The following is a 22,196-nucleotide window of genomic DNA, read 5'->3' as shown; positions in this document are numbered from 1 at the left end:
CGCTGTGGTGAAATTAGAGAGCTTTCTCGTCCTCGACAGCCAAGATGTCAGTGTGTCGATGTGCTGGGGACCATTTTGGTCTCTAGATGTTCCTAAGAGCGAAGAACAGGACTGTGAATCTGCCTTGACCAGCCTTAGTGAGCAAAGGGCTACGTTACGGTGCGGGTACTTGGGAAGCCTGGTGCTTCATAGCCAGTCGGTTTCCTCACGTGACACCAGAGCCTCTGCCAGGGAGAAGGATGCAGCGGGGGATGGGGCACAGTGCATGTCAGTTCTCTGGCTTGGTCATTTGAAAATTAAGGTTATTTCCTTAAGTTCCCGACTAAATCCTGTGAGCTCAAGCCAGAAAGCTGGCCATGCAGTGTTCTGTAGCATATTTCTCAGAGGGTGACTAGTTTTCAAAAATGTCATTTTGCAAGTGGGGGTTGGCCTTCCTGGATGAAGTGTTTAGATCAGTTTCTTAGGTGCTTTTAGATTCTTTAAACTTTTGTAGCGAGGAGCACGTAGGGGAGTGATTTTCCAAATATTTGATATCAGACAGCAGATGGCAGCGGGGCTCGGGGAGCCATGGCACTTGGCTGCTTGGACTGTCGTGGAGTAGGCAGTCTGTTGGCGCACTCACTAGCTTTCCCTGGACATCCTGTATGCAGGGCAGAACTTCCTCTGCTCTCCACTCCTCAGTCAAGCGGGACAGCTGCTCCTAGAACCAGGGCATCTTTACACTGTCCCTGGGGAGGAAAGGTCTTGTCCCACCATGGCAGGAACCGCATTCTTGTGGCCAGTGGGTCCTGTAATGCGCTGAGCGTGGCATCAGTGGGTCTTGCGCTGACATTGGCGTTGTGTGTGTTGCTCTCAGATTCTGGACAACAGCAGCCCAGTTCAGTGGGTAACCAGTCCCATTCTGCATCAGATCCAGGGCCCATAAGAGCAACGGCGCCCATGTGGCGCTGCAGCCGAATCATGCACATGCAGAGGGAGCTCCACCCCACCCTCCTGTCCTCCCTGGAGGGCATCGTCGACCAGATGGTCTGGTTCAGAGAGAACTGGCACGAAGAGGTAGGTGGCCCCGATTCCGCAGCCTCTGCCTCCCTGCAGAGGGAGTGGACGGTACCAGCAATGTCTGCAGACGCTGGCTGTGCTCAGACTGGGGTCCTGGTCAGCACAGCTCTTTACAGGGAGGATAGCCGTGCACCAGGTAAACGGTTGTTTTCCAGACACCAGTACAGCTTCAAGTCACTGAAATGTGAGAGCAGAGGTTGCCATAGCTCAGTAGGTAGGATGCTCGCCAGGAATACACAAGACCCTGGGTTTCATCCCAGCACCCCATAAGCCAGAGTCCTCCATTCCTACAATCCTGGAGCTCGGGAGCTAAAGGCAGGAGGATCAGGAGTTCCAGGCCAGCTTGTGCTCCGTGTGATAATGAGAAGAAGGAAATGGAGTTAAGCCTCCTTGCTACCGTACACACCTCCATGGCCTTAGTTACTTTTTAACTGGGTGGCTACTGTGAGGGATGGGATGTGGCTGTGGCATATGTGGGTATGTGCGTTACGACTTTCAGCCTTACCTCCACTCTGCTGCCTCCTTAAGAGTGGTCACTTCAGCTGGGGATAAAATACAACGCATTTCCTGCTAGGTTGTGTGTCTTGCCGGGCTCTGGGCCACTTCCTTGTGGCTATGAGATTAGTAACACCGGGTGCGGGTACGGAGGTTGGTAAGGGCAGAAATGACCTGTGGTGAGTGGACCTAACATGGCATGGGCTGCCTCTTGCTCTCTGACTGATGGTCTTCGTCTCCTCTGCCAGGTGCTCAGGCAGCTCCAGCAGGGCCTGGCAAAGTGTTACTCTGTTGCCTTTGAAAAGAGTGGTGCTGTGTCAGACGCCAAGATTACCCCTCACACTCTCAACTTTGTCAAGAAGCTGGTGAGCACTTTCGGGGTAGGCCTGGAGAATGTGTCCAACGTCTCAACCATGTTCTCCAGCGCAGCCTCTGAGTCTCTGGCCCGACGGGCACAAGCCACAGCCCAGGATCCTGTCTTCCAGAAGCTAAAAGGCCAGTTCACCACAGGTGAGTCTTGCACTGGGCACATGCTAGTTAGACTTTGTTAAAACATAACCTCAAGCCAGATGTGTGGTGTGCACTTTGGATCCCAGCACTCAGGAGGCTGAGGCCCTGTCTCAGTACTCAGACATAAGGAGGCCACGGCCGTCAGCAGTGTGACTTCATGAATTATTATTCACTGAAGGGCTAGAGTTTGGCCTTCAGAGATAGGGGCTAGAAAAGGAAAGGTTTTCAGCCCAAATCCTTGACTTTCCTCGCTTGGTTTTGGGGGAAATAAGTGGAGAGTTTTACAGGTTAAGTAAGGTGCAGGCCTCAAAGCGACAAGTGGGGTACAAACTTGCAGAAGACAGGATGATGGGGAATTGTTTCCATCACTACAGCAGCTTACCCCAAACAGAGTGACTTGTAAGCCTAGGAACATGATTTGCCTCAGTGTCTCAAAATTTAAGGAAATATTTTTGCTTACAGTTTCTGTAATTGTCTAAAGACAGCCTGTATTCATGGAGATATACTGAAACCACAGGGGGCATGTGGTGCCCCTCCCCCCCCCTCTCTCAAGCTGGCTAAGTACTCAACCAGTAAGCCACACCCCAGACCCAAAAACTGTAGTAATTTTAAAGCCTTGCTGCTCTTAGAGGATGCAATTAAAACTTTTCTGTGTGTGCTCCTGTAGTAGATACCTGTTAATTGTGCAAGATGATTTGCGCTATCAGCCTCAGTCTACCGTGGCTCCACCTGGCATGCAGGTGTGACCCTGTCACCTCGCAGGTGGTCCACGGATGTGCACTCGAGCCTGTAACCCCTGCACTCAGTGCGGTCCGTTCTCACACACAGACATCACAGAGATAGAAGTAATAAGAAAAGAGAAAGAACTGGGGCTCTGCCCTCTTTTTCACCAGGGAGCTTAGTTCCTGTTAGCTAACACTCTCGCCCCTGACGTCTGCAGTGCTAGCACACTGTGGAAGAGGGGAGCTCGTGAGATCAGCGGTTTTACCCTACAGTTTGCTTAGACACTGAGGACCGTCTGCTTTATCTGAAGCCTCAGTGTATCTGAAATGTTAGATTCTTCACCACATGTAGGTGAAAGAGATTGACACAGACTGAAGCAGTTGTATGGGTCTGTGTTCTGCCTCAAGGCTGGGGTGTGTGAGCGCCACTTGGGCAGACAAAATGCAGGGGTGCTAGGCTGCAGTCCAGCCTCGCCACCACTGGGGTGTCAGGCTTGCGGAATGCTGGCACCCACTCAGGAGGCGGAAGGCAGCCTAAGATAGGGGCCCCAGCCCAGGTGAGAAACAGCGCAGGCAGGAGCTGAGGCTGGGGCTCCCAAACTACCGAGCACCCAGAGGCTGGTGTTGGAGAGTTAGGAGCAGGGGCGAGAAGAGACCAGCTCAGCATAGTGGTGAGTGTCTGGAGCTTGGAGGGGCTTCTTTTTTTTTTTTTCGGAGCTGGGGACCGAACCCAGGGCCTTGCACTTCCTAGACAAGTGCTTTACCACTGAGCTAAATTCTCCAACCCCTTGGAGGGGCTTCTTATTGAGAGAGACAGTCCTTGCCTGTCCAAACTCATAACGGATGCATACAAGTACCTCAGGGTGGACCAGAGATTAAATATCTTTCGTAGAAGGGAATGTCCAGGAAGGGAAGCTCATTGGCTAAACCCTCGGGGCGGCCCATCTAGATGTCTCATTAGCATGGAGAACTGGGCTGCCATGTGACCAGTTGCCATGGTCTTCTTAGTGGGCTGTGGTGGTCACGTGCTCCAGGACAGGGAAGGGACCAGTCTCAATTATGAGATTTTTCCAGGGTTTCTTAATCTGCTTGACGGTACCAGTTTTCTGTGTGGTGACATGGTTCCACTTGACCCACACTGGGCCATTTCAGTGTAAAAGTTACAAAACCAAAAATTCAAAAGAAGTTAAAATCACAAGGTTTCTTCCGCTCACAGCCAGAGTTAAATGAGCACAGTGTGAGCAGTTCCCACAAGGCTGCTTCTGAGGAACCTGTGTGTAAGTTATAAACGCGTCTCCCCTGGCAGGCCTAAAGGGAAGGGAGCGCTGAGGGCTTTCATGCTGCGAGGCACGTCATTGCTAATTCACAAGCCAGAAAGCACGCAGGTCCTCTTCAGGAGGTAGAGCATAGGAGACTTGAGTGTCGTTCATCCTGACTGAGCAGTGGAAGGGAGGTCCTGTGCACACTTCAGCTGGGATGAGCCTCCCAGAGCATTGCCGAGGAACGGACCCAGAGGTGTGTGAGCAAGGCAGACAGACACTCTAGCACTGAGCTACGTCCCCAGCCCTTGTGAGGAATTCAGTGGAACTCAGTGACAGGGCATGAAGTGCAGTTCACTGATGGAGTGGGTGCTTATCTCAGTCATAATGTAAAAAGTTGAATAGTTGACCAGATGGATGTCATTAAAAGAAAGATATGTTGACCACCCAGAAACAGACTGCCTACATTACCGTGAGGTTCATGCGGGGGCTGTTAGATCAGACAGTGGAAGGCAGTGGGTACTGTTCCCCTCCTCAGCCCTGCCCCTGCTGGATGCTCGACAGGCACTGTGACAACCCAGTTGTTTACATTGTTGTACTCAGCCCCTGCACTTGTTAATCATCTCTGTTTTATTCTGCAGATTTCGACTTCAGTGTCCCAGGATCCATGAAGCTTCATAATCTGATCTCTAAATTGAAAAAGTGGATCAAAATCCTCGAGGCTAAAACTAAGCAGCTTCCCAAATTCTTCCTCATAGAAGAAAAATGTCGGTTCTTGAGCAACTTCTCAGCTCAGACAGCTGAAGTAGAGATCCCTGGGGAGTTTTTGATGCCCAAGCCAACGCATTACTATATTAAGATTGCTCGGTGAGTGCACAGGCCCACAGGGCCCAGCAGTGCAGAGAGGGCTGGGCTGGCCTTGGGGCACTGCCTCTGCTGCTCCCTTGATGTGAGGTGTAAGCTCTGTTGGCTTCATCCAGGACCTGACCTGACTGTAGGATTCACGTCCTGAGAGAAGGCCAGGTTTATTTGCAGAGACCTGTTGGGAATCACGTGACAGACTGAACTGTGCCAGCTCTTTATTAAACTCTTAACGTGAACTAGACTCAGGTCGGTGATAGGTGACGGTGACATCTGTAGGTCCTGGACTCAGGATGATGGTTCTGGGTTAGAGCCACTCTGGGTTCCACAGTACTAGGCCAGGCAACAGATAAGGACCTGATAATCCAGTTCAGTACTGGGATCCATGGTGGGAAGAGAAAGCCCACGCCCACTCTGACTACCACAGTGCACTGTGCGTGCAGGTGAAGATAGGAATGTAATTGGGAAAAGGCCAGAGTGAGCAAATGAAAGTGGAGGCAGAATTGGCTGCCGTAGAGTTCCCTGGTGTGGAACCCACTAATGTGAGCAGCGCATGGGAAAGGCCGCCTCCGGCAACCAGCATGCACCTCGTTTCTTATTTCCCCGTGCCCAGACTGTTCCCTTTCCTCCCGAGTCCTCCTTCCTCCCTGTCTTTCTTCCGTCCTTGCTCAGTACATCCTAGATTACCATGGCTGCCGAGCCACCCTGTCTGCTGCTCTGCAACAGTCCTTAAGGTGGTTTTCCCCAGGGAAAGGTCTGCTTCATACCTTCCTCCCTGCTGCTCTCGTAGCTTTATGCCCCGAGTGGAGATCGTGCAGAAGCACAACACAGCAGCCCGCAGGCTCTACATCCGGGGGCACAATGGCAAGATCTACCCGTACCTGGTCATGAATGACGCCTGCCTCACGGAGTCGCGCAGGGAGGAGCGAGTGCTGCAGCTGCTGCGTCTGCTGAACCCTTGCCTGGAGAAGAGGAAGGAGACCACCAAGAGGCACTTGTTCTTCACAGGTATGAGAGCCGCACCTCAGGGACAGGCAGGTCAGCTCAGGTCACCCTCTGATGGGAAGCTTTAAGGAGCAGCAGCCAGTGTGCCCTGCCCCCGCTGGTCTCTCGTGGGGTAAGAGCTCTCGCTCTAACCCGAGGGCAGCAAGCAGTGTTACCAGGTAGTTGACAGCCTCTCTCCCCGCTGCTGGCATTTCAGTGTGCCGTCTCTGAAGTTGGGGGCCTCCCTCACTGCCTGTGCTCCAATCCCATATGAACATTCTCCTGACAGCAAAGCTGTAACCAATCCCTCCTGACCCTCCCCCCTCCTTTTTGAGACAATGTCTCTGCCTGGAACTCACTAAGTAGACAAGGCTGGCCTCAAACTCAGAGTTTGGGCTGCCTCTGCCTCCCGAGTGCTGTGATCAAAAGGGAGCCACCCTGCCCAGCACAGTGTAGCTCACTTTGACGAGCGGCACCTGACCTTCAGGTTTTTTTTTTTTTTTTTTTTTTTTTTGGTTCTTTTTTTTTTTGAAAATCTTCCTAGGTAGCTCTAAATCTATCATTCGGTTCCCAGCTCCGGAAAAAAAAAAAAATAAAATAAAATAAAAATAAAATCTCAAATCAGTAGATTCAGGGGCTGGAGAAGGTGGCTCGGCAAATAAGACCACGGGCTGCTCTCGCGAGAGTTGGGTTTCCAGCACCCAGGTTACAGCCTGTCACTCCAGGTTCAGAGGACATGACTCCCTCTTGTGGCCTCTGTGGGCAACTGCACACACACATGGATGCAATGTATACATGAATTAAAAATAAAAACAAGTGACCAGACAGATTGCTCTCCCGGAGGACTGGGTTTATTTCCCAGCATCCACATGGCAGCTCACAGCCATCTGTAGCTCTTGTCTGGCCTTTATGAGCCTCAAGCATTCTCATGGTGCACATGCCTACAGTTAGGCAAAAGACACATGTAAAAAGTAAAATCTTTTTAAACATTAAACAGTAAGTAAAAGATAAAAATGAAGCTTTGGGTTTTTGGAAAGTATTCTTTTGTTTGTTACATATTTTTTGGATTTTCGAGATAGCCTTGGCTGTCCTGAACTCATTATATAGGCCAGGCTATCCCCAAACTCAAGAGATCCACTTCCCTCTGTGTCCCTAGTGCTGGGATTAAAGACATACCACCATTCCCAGCTAAAATAAGATCCTCTGAAAGAAATCTGAAGAGCGCGTCACGCATGTGTCAGAAGGCTATGTGTACCGTATCATGTATGTCCCATGGTCTCTGCTACTTCCCATCGTCATGGGAACTTCTCTCGATGGAAGCTAGGGCAGCACGCTAGCAGCTGCGGGTCACTCTGCTAGAAGACATGAGCATGTGAGGTATCCCACTGCACCGCCCCATGCCGAGGGCTCAGCAGACAGAACAGGGGCATCAGGAAATCAGAATCTCTTTACTCCTTGAAGTGGCATCATCTTAATTATTAAGCTTGTTTAATCAGTGAACAGTAACTGACGGTCGGCAGGCATCACAAGCGGTTGTGGCATAGAGGTGGCAAATGGCTTCCTACCTACGGGGTGGCTCCCAACTAGAGCTCAGGAGTGTAGCCATGACAGTGCCATCCCAAAATACACGCTGCCCAAGAAGCCACACCTCATGCTGCAGTGGTCACGGGAACAGAGCGTTGGACTTGTGTTGCGAGTGGATCTCAGATCACCGAGACCTGTCACTTCCCTGACCATGCCGAGCTGGAGCCAGCCCTCTAGCTGCTGGCGGACAAATGTAACAGGCGCCTTAGAGCAGAGCAGGGTCCAGCTGGGAACGGTCTCTAGACAGTGGCTGTGGGTAGAGTGCGCGCTACCCACAGGGTGTTTGGAGCACCAGAGAGGAGTCAGCACCGCAGGTGGCACTCTGCCATCTCAGTAAATGGCGAGTGACCTGGGCTCCTCTCCTTTATCTGGTGCAGTCACCGGTGCTCGGGGCTGGTGGTGGGAAGGGGGAGGTGCTAACCCGCTCACTCTTTCAGCCCTGCTCACTCTCCTTCGCTGTCCCCTTCTTCCTCAGTTCCTCGGGTTGTGGCTGTGTCCCCTCAGATGCGCCTCGTGGAAGACAACCCCTCTTCACTTTCCCTCGTGGAGATCTACAAGCAGCGCTGTGCCAAGAAAGGCATTGAGCATGACAACCCCATCTCCCGTTACTATGACAGGCTGGCCACAGTGCAGGCACGGGGAACCCAGGCCAGCCACCAGGTACCAGGCAGGAGGCCAACTACTGCCCGGGGCCTCCGTCCATGCTGTGGTTGCGGTGGGATGTTCCGCGAGGGACTCCACTTCTCATGAGATGGGCAAGGTCAGATGGCTGGTGACCATCTGCTGCAGGGGGTTTGTGGTGAGGTTCTTGACCTCGGAGAGTTCATTGTCCCTGCCCTGCACTTACAGAGAGGCTCAGAAATTAGACTTTAAGCAGCAGTGGACGGCATGCTTGCTTGGCAGCCAGTGATTGGGTAATGCACATGTACGTTTAGACCCTGTGGGGGTTCCCAAAATACTAAAGATGACAGACTAAAACCTTTGGGACCCAGCCGTTTGGGTTGCCTGGGGCAGGAGCACTGAGTGGGCCACAGGAGTCCCAGACAGCCTGTGCTCCCAGGGTGACAGAGGGCCCTCTCCTTATTTGCAGATTCCTGCCCTTGGCTGGGAAGATTTTGTCCAGGGTTGTGTGGAGCGGCAAGAGGCAGCTGTTTTGGCCCCTCCCCAGGTGCCACGGGGTCCTTCTGTGCTTTACCAGGAGAGGCCACGGGGTGGAAGCCATGACCTGCCCTGTGTTGCCCGGGGGCTCATTGTAGTTTCTCTGGGCCCTGCAACCTTAGGCTTTATTCAGGAAGCTAGAGCCCACAGGGCTTCCCGTCCACCCCTCAGCAGGGAGAGCGTGAGGTGGTCCTGGCTGCAGGGTCTGGGGCAGCCCCTGCTTCTTGAGGCAGAGGGAGTGAATCTGTCTACACATAGGCTTCTGGAGAATTGGTGTTTGGTAGCACAGGTCACGGCTTGGTCATTCTGTGCCCCTTGGGCAGACATGAGGTGTTCCTGGGAGAGACCATCATCCTGTCTGACAGAGGAAGCCGTTAGCTAAAGCTGTGTGCATCACAGTAGCCGAGGCTTGGTGTGGTCCGGCTTCTAAGCACGGCCTGAGGAGGAAACACTGGCCATGGGTCCTCAGCCTCCTCTCTGCACCTGGTGGTTTGCTTCGTGTTGACTGCTCCGTTTCCATGGCTTTAATAACACTTTTATTGAGATAAAACTCACATGCTGTGGAAGTCATCCTGGAAGGCATTGAGTGTCTGTGTGTGGCCGTCCGTGGCCGTCACCCACCACTCCCATCCACAGTCCCAGCCACAGGCCGGCCACAGGTCTTTCTGCGCTGCGTTTGCCTGTCTTGGCGTGTGTTGAATTCTCACTGACATGGCTTTAGTCCAGTCTGTTGGCCAGTGTCAGCTCCTGTCACCGTCACGTTGTACTCCAGCTTCAGCTTGTCCACTCGCTCTGATGGGCTCTGCGTGATTGGCTCACACCTTGGCCACTGGCCCCCACCCTCCTCTGAGCACACGCACCTTCCTTCGATGTGTGTGTGTCTGCGCCTGGATGCAGAATTCCCGGGTTGATGGTGACTCTGTCTGTTTAGAGAACAGTATTCCCGGGTGCCTGCGGTGCGTGCCTAATTCCTCTGCGCTCTTCCCACTGCTCGGTGCCGGCCCCTTTTTTAGCCATAGCCACTCAGGAAGGCATGGCATGTTGCTAGTGCTGGTTGGGTGTGCCACTGTGGTTGTGATGACGATGACTAGAGTTTCCTCTGTGTTACCAGCTATTTATCTGTTTTCCTTGCAAGATACCCGCTCACGGTCTCTGCCTGTTTTTAAATTGGACAGTTTGTCTTTTTAGAATACCCATTTTGTGTATACGGGCATGTTGCCTGAGTGTGTGTGTGTCATCTGCATGTCTGGTGCCTAAGAAGGTCAGAAGGGGGTGGATGCCCTGGGACTGGAGTTACATGAGGTTGCAGGCAGCCATGTGGGTGCTGGAAACCCAGGCCAGATCCTCTGTGAGAGTACCGCGCTGTTGAATCATCTCTCCAGACCCTGATCTTTTTATAGTAATTTCTAGCATTCTTATATGATATAATGACCTTCCTGGGCTCACTTCGTGAAGTCTGTTCTGTCACATGTAGCCATTGAAATCGGTTCTGTTTGGTTATCAGTAGATGGTCTGATAGATAGACGTGCGTGCGTGCATGTGTGCCTTTGGGCAGTAATGGGATTGGGCGGAGAGCCTCACATGGTGAGCAGACCCTCTACCACTAAACCGCACCCAGCTCTTGGTTTGACAGGTTTTCTTAGGTGTTTGGACGGACATGCATATGTCTGTTTCGCTGGTGTCTCATCTGTCCCAGGGGGAGGAAGCCGGCAGCCTGAGCAGTGGTTCGTAGCTAGGCCCTCACTCCTACTGTGGCAGAGCTTTGGGGGTCACATACAGCCAAGCACACTTGACCGTCCAGGTTCCAGGAATGCACAGAGCTGTCAAAGCTGCTGCCCCTCCCACCCCATCTCCTGCACCCACCGCTTCTGTCTTCTGCCAGACTCCCGAGGGCTCCAGCTGCTGGTGTGGTCTCTGGCCCTGCCGTGTTAAATACCGACCTTCAGTCGTTTTAGTAATCGCTGTCCTCACCGAGTGACCGTCACTGAGACAGGGACAGACATTATCAGTGGGATTTCTGTGGCATGCTGACAGATGGGTCAGGTCAGGGTGACTCTAGGGGTGAACGTTAGCAGTCCCAGCCATCGAGGATGTTGGAAGAAGAGTGACAGAAAGACACATGAAGGGGCTCACTGCTCCTCGCAGGACTGGGCCTGCTGTGCCTAGATAAGAGATTGTCTGACCATGGTTAGAGCAGATAAAGTCCAGAGACCTGGAAAACTGGTTTTGGCTTTTCCCAGCTGGGCCAAAGCTGTCCCTGAGATTGGTGTCTTTGGAGACAAAACTGAGTTCGTGCAAATGTCTTTTCTTGATTTTGACTAGCTTTTGGGTTTATGACACTTCCCTCTACACCTGATTTAAAGAGGATGTGGGTGTCCGGCTGTCCTTTGGCCCTTTTGTTAGCTGGCTGTTGTGTTCAGAGCAGCAAGGGTGAGGGTAGTCTTGTGTGTTGACGTGAGAGGCTTGTTCTGCACAGCCCTGGCTTCCATTCAGTTGAACAGGCAGGGGGTACAGCAAGCTCTGAGGGGATCGTGGTCTGCAGTGTTGACTGAGACGCTAAGTAAACCAGAAGTACGAGAGCTTTCAGTCTCCTGGGAAACGTGGGCAAAGAGTCACACCGTGGTGTGTTCCAGGTCCTCCGAGATATTCTTAAAGAGGTCCAAAGCAACATGGTGCCCCGCAGCATGCTGAAGGAGTGGGCCCTGCACACGTTTCCCAACGCTACAGACTACTGGACCTTCCGGAAGATGTTCACCATCCAGTTGGCCCTCATCGGCTTCGCAGAGTTTGTCCTGCACCTAAACAGACTCAACCCTGAGATGCTGCAGATCGCTCAGGTAACTGGCGCTGCTAACTGCCAGATCCCACTTTAACTACTGCGTCCTGCCGAGGTGGGCCTCAAAAATGTCTCCCTCTGAAATGTAGGACACGGGCAAGCTGAATGTCGCTTACTTCCGATTTGACATAAATGATGCAACTGGGGACTTAGATGCCAACCGTCCAGTCCCTTTCCGCCTCACGCCCAACATATCTGAGTTCCTGACCACCATTGGCGTCTCGGGCCCACTGACGGCCTCCATGATTGCTGTCGCGCGGTGCTTCGCCCAGCCCAACTTCAAGGTGGGTCTCACCCCTCCCACCTGCGGTCCGGCTCAGTGCGACCTCAGCGGCACTGAGGCCTGTGAACGAGGAGGGGGTGTCACAATGAAGTATTTGGAGAAGGTTTGCCATGTTCATTGGCTAAATATATGCAGAACGAGAGGGAGAGCACTTTGCCAAAAGGAATCTAGGGTCCTTGGTTAGTGCACTGCTCACTGGCTCCCTAGAGCAAATGCTGGCTCCCATCTTGTGTTCTTCTTGGTGTTCAAGGCTGAAGCGTTTTCTGACTTGTTGCCTGCCTTCCACGTGCTGGGGTGAGGCCCAGGCAGACACAGTTACCCAGAGATATGCAAGGCCTTGACGGTGCCAATGGTGGCTGCTACAGACGAGGTGTTCAAGCCTCCTGTTTTGTTTGTTTTTTTTTAAAAAAGATGGTTGCTCAGTGGTTAATAGCAGCAGTTGCTTTTGCAGAGGATCCTGTTTCAATTCCATCTGTAACTCCAGTTCTAGGAAATCTGATGCCCTCTTCTAACTTCTGTCTGGGCAGTGGGCACATAGGCGTTACACGGAAATGTTGGCCAGAAGCATTCATATGCATAAAATAAAATTAATCTAAAATATTTAAAGATCCGTAAATAAGTGACGGGCACAGGTATTCAGGATAAAGTGTAAGAGTGGAGTACGGACTGGGAGCATCAAGTGGGAAGAGTTGGTTTCCGAGGGTGTGACGTAGGTGGGGTGGGGTTTTGTTTTGATTGACAACCTCGAGTTTTATATAAGCTTCGGTTGACTGCTCTCGAGTGCCCTGTTGGTCCTAGGATAAGACAGTAAATGGGGCATTTTTCCCTAATTCAGAGGGCAGTTTGTCTCATTGTACATATATCTAAAACCAGTCCAATCCAGACCAGAACAGCCTAGTGTCCCTAATTTCCAGATGTCCAGGGCATGTTTGGCACCAAGTGGGAGTTACTAGGGTTGTTAGGGAGCTGTATGTCAGTGACACAGTGGCCGTGTTCAGAGAGGGCTGTGTAGCCCAAGCCAAGCTGGGGCTGAACTTATCTGTCCTCACTCACCTGTCTTACCAAGATGTCCTCAGTACTCTGCTCTGAGCAGTGAGAGGGCACATCGAATCCTGGCATTTCTGGTGTCCTCGCTGTGCCCAGAACACTGGCTACGTTTCAGTGGGTTCTCAGATCGTGCTGACATCGTACCAGAGAACAGTGCTTTGCTCAGTCCCTAGGCGGCAGCCTGGCCCAGATGCTCACGTTAGACGGATGGGTCTAACCATCAGGCTGCCCGAGTCACCCCTGGTGGGACTCAGCTCTTCTCCCTCTCCTTTGCACAGGTGGATGGCATTCTGAAAACTGTGCTCCGGGATGAGATCATTGCTTGGCACAAAAAGACCCAGGAGGACACTTCCTCTGCCCTGTCGGCCGCCGGGCAGCCTGAGAACATGGACAGCCAGCAGCTGGTCTCCTTGGTTCAGAAAGCTGTCACTGCCGTCATGACCCGCCTGCACAACTTGGCCCAGTTCGACGGTGGGGAGAGCAAGGTGAACACCCTGGTGGCTGCTGCCAACAGCCTGGACAACCTGTGTCGCATGGACCCTGCCTGGCATCCGTGGCTGTGACCTCCGCAGCTGTCACCCCACCCAGAATGTGAAACGTGCCTCTCAGCCTCTGAGCCCCTGGCTGTGAGACCTCTCTGCCTTGTTACCCATGTTATTCAGTGACCTCCTTCCCAGTGGCTGTGTGGAAGAGCACGGGATAGTCTGGAGGGACCCTGCACCACGGACGGCCAGGCCAGTGGAGATGGCGGCTTCCGGGGCGCTTTGTAACTCGAGGAGTCCCAGGCTGGGGCTCCTTGTGGTACTCCTGTCTCAGTGTGAAAGGCAGATTGAGAATGTCCCCTCCATCCCTTGACTTCAGACGCTGCACCTCAGAGCAGCTGTGCGCTGTGCACAGACCTTCTGCAGGGCCTGGGAAACCCCGTGTTAGCCAGGAATCAGGACAGCCGCACAGGCTTGCTTCTCTGAGCAGAGTTTTCACACTCTCACTGGTTGGGAAATCTCGCTAAGTCTGACGGTGTGGATGTGGCTCAGTGAGCCCGAGTCGCCCGCAGGGGAGAGCTGCCCTGGCCTCACCAGATTCTGATTCAGCTGTGCAGAAACGGAGTTGTGGGGGCCAGTAGGCCAACCTTTCACTTTTTACTGCTGGCTTGTTGGATATCTTTTAGAAATTTACTATCATTGTACCAGAAAAAAGAAAAAAAAAGATAAGAAAATCATTTTGTTTTTCCTTCCTAATTTAAAAAAAAAGCAGTGAAAGTTTGTCCCCTTTAGTCTGTTCTGTTGACATTTTTATAAATCTGAGCATTGAGAACGTTCTAGCTAAATTTGTACAGTGTGATTTTTTTTTTTTTTAGAATAAATATTTTATAAAAGTATTTGCTGTCCCCTGATTTTGTGTCAGCATCTGTTTCCGTGTGGCACTCTTCCAATTCAGCGTCTGCTGGCCCATCGGACAGAGTAGGGCGTGGCTTCCAGACATGGTCCGTGCTGCCTCTGAGGATGCAGCGGCCCATGGTCACCCGTGGGTGAGGCCTTGGCTCCCAGGGTCAGAAGCAAACCAGCCTGTCTAAAGCCTCAGTGGCAGGAACAGCCCTGACTTGGCAGTGTCCGTGTCCATCCTACTGACTAACCACATACATGGGCCCTGGCGGAGGCTCGACTGGCTCTGTCTGTGTCTCAGCCCTGGGAAAGCAGTGTGAATCCATGACAGTTGTGGCTGTGACATCGGCAGCCTGACAGACACAGCAGCCTGACTTGGGCTCCACCTAAGCCTAAAGGGCTGTGTCTTCAGCAGGTGTCAACTTTCTACAGGGCTCGCCACAGCTATTCACCACACATGGCATGGGTCACCACAACCCCCTCTGGCTCTGGACTCTTAACCTGCTTGCCCTGTGTCCCCAGCTTGCATAGACCATCTCCTGAGGCTAAGCTTACTCTAGTGGGAGATGCCAAGTCTCAGGAACGTAGCCTCCTGGCTCCTTCCTGAGAGGAAGCTAACCATACACTCCAGCATCTGCCTCGAAAGTGACCTGGCTACAAACTCCTCCATGGCTGGATGGCCCCAGTAGCCTTACTGGAGATTCGTGTATCCCCAGTCCTTGAGTTCTGTGGAATTGTAGTTCAACCAGCCGAATGCTATCCCATTAAACTGAACCCTGGATTACAGACTGAGGCTGAGGAACCGGATGGTATCCATCTGACTTGGTTCCTGATGGTTCTTCATGGTTATCCATGCTTCTCGGTTTCCCGAGAATTGCTCCCTTTGTGAGAATGTGTCTTAGATGCTGGGAGGGCGTGAGTTGGTGGCTGATGGTGACGTGGAGGTCATTGTGCTGCCCAAGGTTGAGCAGTAAAGCAGCCTGCAACTGTCAGCTTGGCCAGCCAGTCTAGAGTCAGTACTACTGGTGGGGACAAGGCCTAAGGCTCAGCCAACCTTACAGCCGTGGGCAGGACAAGAAGGGGTCTCTTCCAGAGAGAACCCAGCAACTGTGTTCCAGACTGGAAAAGATGAGGGCCCACGGACAGGAGATCCAGGATGCGGTGGGGACACGAGCCGAGTCGTTCTCAGCCCAGTGTGGTAGGGATGTCTAGAGGGGTGTGGTGTGTGTGTGTGTGTGTGTGTGTGTGTGTGTGTGTGTGTGTGTGTGTGTTTGTGCGCTTTTTAAAGATGGAGTCCTTTATAGCCCAGGCTAGTCTCAATGTTGCTCTGTTGCCGACGATAATCCTGACTTCTGATCATCCACTTCCACCTCCCTAGTGGCGAGAGCAAATGCATCACGGTGCCCTGTTTATGATGCTCTAGAAATCAGGCGTGGAGCACTGCACGCCGGGAAAGCTCTGACTCCAGTTCTGCATAAGCCCTCTGCTGATTAGTTTGTTAAGACCGGGTTTTTCTCTAACTTGGGCTAGCCTGGAACTTACTGTGTTGTGTGGCCACCCAGGCTGACCTTTAAACTTGAAGCAATCCTCCTGCCTCAGCCTTCACATTCTGAGAGTAAGTATTTAATTTTGACATGTTTTATATCTTGGGGCCATAGTGAGTTAACACACGAGTCTGGTGTGAGGTACGTGTGCAGCTTAAATCTTTTGCAGGTGTGTGTTATTTTCCCAACACTATTTACTGATGGCTATTCTGTTTAAAAGGGTCCTGTGATGGGTGTGTGTGTGTGTGTGTGTGTGTGTATGTGTGTGTGTGTGTGTGTGTGTGTAAACTGGATCTGTTGAGCTTCCTACTCAAATGCTCTATTTTCTCACATTTGAACCATTAGTCATGCAGTGTGTAATTTTAATGCTCTTGTGTCTTTCAGCTTCTCTGCTATACTTTCTAGGGCTTTTCTATTTCTGACTGGGAGACATGCTAGAACTTCAGCATGTGGGGCCATGCCACACATCTGGAGGCCAAGAGGACAAATTTCAGGAAGGGATTCTTTCCTTCCGCCACGTGGAAGTGAAACTCAAGCTGTCTGATTTAGTGGGAAGTACAGACTCACCTCACCAGCCCATACCTTTAGCCTCATAAGAATTTAGACTCGCTTTGTGACCTAACATCCAGTTGACCCCAAGTGGTATTTCAAGTACCCTTGGAAAAAGAGTGTATTGTGGGCAACGGTTGTGCCTGGGTGGTAGAGCTCTCGCTTGGCATGTATGAAACCCTGAGTTCAGTTTCCAGTGCTTCAAAATAGACATAACACATATACATACATACACTGTGCTGCTCTGTGTTAGGCCTGATTGACCTGTGCAGTGTGCCGGTCTTCTTTGGTCTCACCTTTCTCCTTGCTGGGTCTGCTGAAAACAGGTGTTAAGTTTCCAGCTGTGGGGCAAATCATTTCTCTCCTTCTGTTCCACAGGTTTGCTTCTACAGGTTAAGAGCTGACAGCATTTGTTGCCAGTGTGTAATAGTATCTCTTGACTAACCTGTTGTTACATAGGGTCCTTTGGTTCTTGTTATTCTTGGCATAGCCTACCCGGCCCACTCACACTTGTTAACCATGTAAATAGAGTCCTTTTGTTTTGCTCTGCCTGTCCTAAGGTCTAATGTGATTCTTTTGTAGACAGAAGAACAGACTTCTGGGTTTGTTTCTAATGCATGCCGTTAGTCTGTGTCTTTTGACTGAGGGGATTAACCCATTTACATTTACAGTAATTGTGGACAGAAAGTCTCACGCTTGTGGTTTGTCATTTTGTTGTCTCACTGGTTCTTCACGTCTTTCATTGCTGCCTTCCTTGTGTGGTTGGTTCAGTATAGGTTGATGTCTTTATGCAGGTGAGGGCTGGCTCAAGTTAGGTCAAGGCCATGATTGGACAGTAAAAAATAAGGCAGGGGACAAAGCTTTCGTAAGGTGGGAGAGAAGGGGAAGGAGAGGGAGAATCAAGATGGAGACAAAGAAGGATGACCCAGATCTGGGTGGTCTTGAATTGCCAAGGTATATTTCTTAAGGGATGGATTTCTGTAGGCAAATTTATCTTATCTAGGTGGGCGGTTTATATCCTTAGCAATTGGTTGAGAGTTTATTGTGTGGATGTTTTGTGGATTGAGAATTTTTTTTTTTTTCCGGAGCTGGGGATCGAACCCAGGGCCTTGCGCTTGCTAGGCAAGCGCTCTACCACTGAGCCAAATCCCCAACCGAGAATTTAACATATAAGTCGGATTGTTGGGCTGCAGTTCATTGCAGTCTTGATTTTACCAGGTAGCTGGAACCAGAGAGTTGGTGGCTAGCAGAGGGCCACTGGGAGAGATACTAATTCGAGATGAATTATGGTTAATTCCAAGCAGCCCCACTAACTCAATAGACCAGTGGCAAGGTGCCACGCTGGAACGGCTCTTGGACCGCCTGGGTCAGAGAGTACTTGGGGACAGCATGGAGCCGCTGAGATAAAGATCCCCTGCAGTGCCACGTGGCCTTACGAGTGCTAGCACAGGATAAAAGGTTACCATGTTTTTAAATATTTACCGAAACAGTTCAGTGATTGTATTTTAGAGTAACATATTTAATCCCTTCCCATGTCTATTGATACAAGTTTTGTGAACATTTCTATAGTCTTGTTGTCTCTGAAGGCCCTAAAATTAGAACAGTCTGATTCGAATCTCTGCCAAGCTTAATCCCATACGAGAACTTATCGGAAGTAGTCGTTACTGAAGGATAACATCACATCTTCGTTCTAGGGATGGCCTTGTTCTCCTGTTTCTTTGTGCGTCTCTTGATTCTCTGCTGGAAAACGGGACCTAGAAAAGCAGCCGCTCCTCCCTTTGTCTGCATCCACGTGTCTTCCCTGGCCGGCGTGTACTTTTTGATATACACCGTTTTATTTCCTTGCCTATGTTCTTGTATGCAGAGGCTGCAGAGGGGCGTCTGATGTCCTGCTCTGTCATTCTTTTACTGCCTTGAGACAAGGTCTCCTGCGACTTGGAACTAAGCTGAAAGCCAGCAAGATCCAATGGTCCTTCTGTCTCCACCTCCCAGCACCACGGGTTATGGGTACCTGACAGGTGGGTCATCACCCCAGCCTCTCCACAGGGTCTGAGCTTCTCTCTTCAGTCAGTAATCTCGAGTGTGTCCACATCCCTCCTCACCCCCACCCAGTGTCCACAGTTCTCGTCCGTGGTTGTTATCAAGCCATGCTAACTTGTTTACCACAGCTGAGTGTGCTCTGCGGACTGGCCGGAATCAAGATAGAGGTGTGACGAGCTTCGTTTGCTTCCCTTCTTTCACATCGGGGAAACTGGGACCGGCCAGGGAGGACTGGGGACAATGAGATGGTTCCTCACTGTTTTCCTTTTCCTTGTACATTTATTGGGGGCGGGAGGAATGCTCTTGCCGTGGCCTGTGTGATTAGACGGTAACTTGTGGGAGTCAAGGTTATCTCTGCCAAGTGGGTCCCAAGAGCTAACTCTACCCATGAGTCTTAGCGGCGGATGCCTTTACCTACTGAGCCATCCGGTCAGCCCTGCTACTGTGTGCTTAGACTCCTCTCGGTTGTGTGTCTGTTGTTACACATAGGGGAGGCGTTGGTCATCCGTGTTCCTGCCTGGGCCATTTGAGTCTAAAATGTTGCCGTCCACCATCTGTCATTCTCCACACATTTATTGTATGTATGTGTGTTTGGGGAGCAGGAATGTACTTGTGGGTTCATGGGCACATGTCGGCCAGAAGGCAGTATTGGTCATCCCCCCCGTTCTTCAGGAACGCCACCCACCTTCAACACAGGCATCCTCATTGCCTTGGGACTCAACAAGTAGGCCAGGCTGCCTGGCCAGTGCATCCCAGAGATCTGCCTGCCCCAGCCTCCTTGGTGTTGAGATCAGACGTATGCCGTACATGGTCTGCATTTCTATGTAGGCTATAGGGATTGAACTTCGGTCCTCAGGGCACTCAGGAGAGAGCCACTTTACTGACTAAGCCATCTCCTCAGGTTGGACATATTCCTTTTAATGAATATTAAATATTAAATATTAAATGAATATTCTTTTCATGAAGTTACAGTTTGCAAAAGCATACATTAAAAATGTAATTAGATTTATTTTATGTATATGATTATTTTGCCTGCATGTGTGTAGGTATGTATGCATGTGTGCATGCATGTATGTTCACCATATATGTGTCTGATGCCTACAGAGGTCAGAAGGGGTAGTCGGGTCCCCTGGAACTGGAGTTAAATGGGTTGTGAACCACCATGAGGGAACCGAGCCCTGCTCTTTTGCAAGAGCAGCAACTGTTCTTAAACCCTGAGCCATCTCTCCAGCCCCAAAGTGTAAATTTTTAAATGACAAACCACATTTTACTTACGTAAGTTTATTTACCATAAAAGTAGACTGAATCCAGCCCTGTGCTCACACTGATAAACTGCAGAGACCCTGACAGAGTCCTGCTGAAAGCTGAGGCACCAGGGACCAGCAGCCATGACCTCCCATCCTTCTAGGCAAGAGAAAAGGAAAAATCACCTCATAAAATTCCCTTTTAAGTAAAGTGTATTTGTAAAGTGAGCCCCAAAGAATTGTAACTGGCTGGGTTTCCATTTGAGCCTTTGGGTAAGGACTTAGCCGCCGACATTAAACTAAATGAGGAAAACAATCAAAACCACTAAGAGGAGAAACAGGAAATTGCTGTTTCTGGGCCAAGAGAAAGAACTCATTAAGTAGCAAACCAAGAGCTCGGTTCTCACCACTGCCGGGAGTTGGAGAGAATGGAAAACCGTTCCCATTTTTAAAACTTACCATATGGTCTGAGCTGCAGTGCTGTCGCTAACACCAGTAAAACCCAGGGAGGGCAAAAGCCATGTAACTGTTCAGTGTAAGAAATGATTAGGGAGCTTATGGGGCGGGTCAGTGGTTAGAGCTGCACAAGACGGCCAACCTGGTTTGAACCCCAGAATCCCAGTGGAAGGAGAGAACCAACTGCAAAATATTACCCTCTGACCTCCGCGTGGCGTGCACGCTGCGGTCTGCCCGCTACTCCACCTACATACGCAAGGATGGTTTTAAAGGACGTTCTAAGTGGCTGGAGAAAAGGCTCGGAGGCTTAGGGCTTGCAGTGTGGCAGAGGACCTGGGTTTGGTTCCCAGCACCCACATCATGACTCACGACTTGTTTGTAAGTCTAATTCCAGGGGATCCGATGGCTTCTCAGCGCACAAACATACTCGCAAGCAAAACAGTCATTCCCATGGAGGAAATAAATGTGTGTTCAAAGATAGCAGTTACTAGGGCTGAAGATGGAGTGGAAATCTTGCCTAACACGCATGAAGCCCGGGGTCCCATCTCCTGCTCCTCCAACCCCGCAAAAATAAACGTGGTGGCATATGCTTGTCATCCCAGTACTCGGGCAGAGAGAGACCCAGGAGGACCGGAAGTTTAAGGCCAGCCCTGACCAAACGGCAAATTTGAGGCCAGTCTCAGCTGGCTAAGAACTATCCCCCACAAAAATCAAAATATGGACTATTTTGCTTATATAAATGTATGTATTATGTATGTGTGTGTGTGGATGGATGGATGGATCAATGGATCGATGGATGATGGATGGATGGATGGATGGATGGATGGATGGATGGATGGATGTTTATGCCATGCACATTCAGTACCTGCTTAGGCCAGCAGGGGGCCCCAGAACCAAAATTCTAAGCAGTTTTGAGCCACTCTCTGTGAGTGCCAGAAATTGGACATAGGTCCTCTGCAAGAGCAGCAAGTGCTCGTGACCGCTGAGCCCTCTCTCCAGCCTCCAGCTGAGTATTAACGCTGCCTGTCAAGAGAGTGGCGTGGTAATAAGCTACCGTGGGAGGCTCGCTCTGTTCCAATGTTCGGTTAGCAAGGTCTGAACTTGGACCGGGGCACTGTCTGGACAACATGGTAGGAACAGTAGGCACAGTTCCTCTAGTGCAGAGGGAACAGAGCCTGTCTGGGATTCTGGACCTTACAAAGCAGATGTGTAGACAGCAGGTAGACCTCAAATCCTGGGTACGGACATTTCCGTGGCCAGTACAGGGTGTTCTGGACCAGCAAAGAGCCTGGGAGGAGGGTCCTCCAGGATCAGTACCTCAGGTTATAGAATATGAGGCAGGGCTGGGGCTGTGAGGCCGGCCCTGAGGCCTCTACAACATGGTGTGTCAGGAGGCTCCCCGCAGGCCTCTGTAATGTCAAGAACATGTGTTGAATGTCCTTGGAGTTTTAGCTGCAGTCCATGCACTTTGTCCTCAACTGTGTACACATGTGTCTTGGGGACACGAGCTGCCCTTGAGAATGGCTGTGAAGCTGTTTATCTGGTTCATGTGCCCGGATGACCTTTGGCCTCTCTCCAGATGACCTACTTTTCTCACGGGACGTTGGCTCCCAGTTGAAGCAGAAACCTCTTTCTCGTGTGTGTACATGTACATGCTTGTGCGTGTGGAGGCCAAAGACCGAAGTCAGGGGTGGGGATCCTCTTCAATTGCCTACCACATCCTTGTGCCAGGGTCTTTGGCCAAATCTGACCGGCGAGCCTCAGGGAACCCCTCCCCCACATCATTGCAGATCCACACCCCTGCACCTGGCTTGTCACATGGGTTCTAGGGATCAGACTCGGGTCTCGATGCTTGTGCTGCAAGCACATTACCAACCTGGTGTGTGTGTGTGTGTGTGTGTGTGTGTGTGTGTGTGTGTGTGTGTGTGTGTGTGTGTGTGTGTGTGTGTGTGTGTGTGAATGCTGGGCCAGTATAGTCAAACCATCTCAAGTATTGAGACAGTCTCCTGCTTGCTGCTGCAGACTCCAGCCAAGCTGGTCCACAAAAATCCCAGCATTCTCCTGTCTCCACAGGAGCACCTTGATTACAGATACGTGCTACCATGTCCAACGTCAATCATGGGTCCCAAGATTCAGACTCAGGTCCTCACACTCGCGCGGCTTGTCCTTTACTCACTGAGTCA

General features: G+C 51.1%; 1 protein-coding gene across 1 annotated transcript in view; it reads left to right on the top strand.

The window, feature by feature from the left end:
• The window catches only part of Trrap (transformation/transcription domain associated protein), an 88,719-nt gene extending 74,543 nt beyond the window's left edge, over positions 1–14,176 (top strand). The window contains exons 66-73 of the mRNA XM_032887153.1: positions 857–1,056; positions 1,803–2,064; positions 4,687–4,912; positions 5,697–5,914; positions 7,950–8,134; positions 11,266–11,469; positions 11,558–11,752; positions 13,077–14,176. Coding sequence (XP_032743044.1) covers positions 857–1,056; positions 1,803–2,064; positions 4,687–4,912; positions 5,697–5,914; positions 7,950–8,134; positions 11,266–11,469; positions 11,558–11,752; positions 13,077–13,361 — 1,775 coding nt within the window. The 3' untranslated portion in view covers positions 13,362–14,176. The remainder of the gene's footprint in view (positions 1–856; positions 1,057–1,802; positions 2,065–4,686; positions 4,913–5,696; positions 5,915–7,949; positions 8,135–11,265; positions 11,470–11,557; positions 11,753–13,076) is intronic.
• The last annotated feature ends 8,020 nt before the right edge of the window (positions 14,177–22,196 follow it).

The sequence above is a fragment of the Rattus rattus genome, chromosome 16 (genome assembly GCF_011064425.1).
Source record: "Rattus rattus isolate New Zealand chromosome 16, Rrattus_CSIRO_v1, whole genome shotgun sequence".
Classification (NCBI taxonomy): Eukaryota; Metazoa; Chordata; class Mammalia; order Rodentia; family Muridae; genus Rattus; species Rattus rattus.
The sequence above is the reverse complement of the archived record's forward strand: the minus strand, read 5'-3'. Positions and strand labels throughout refer to the sequence as shown.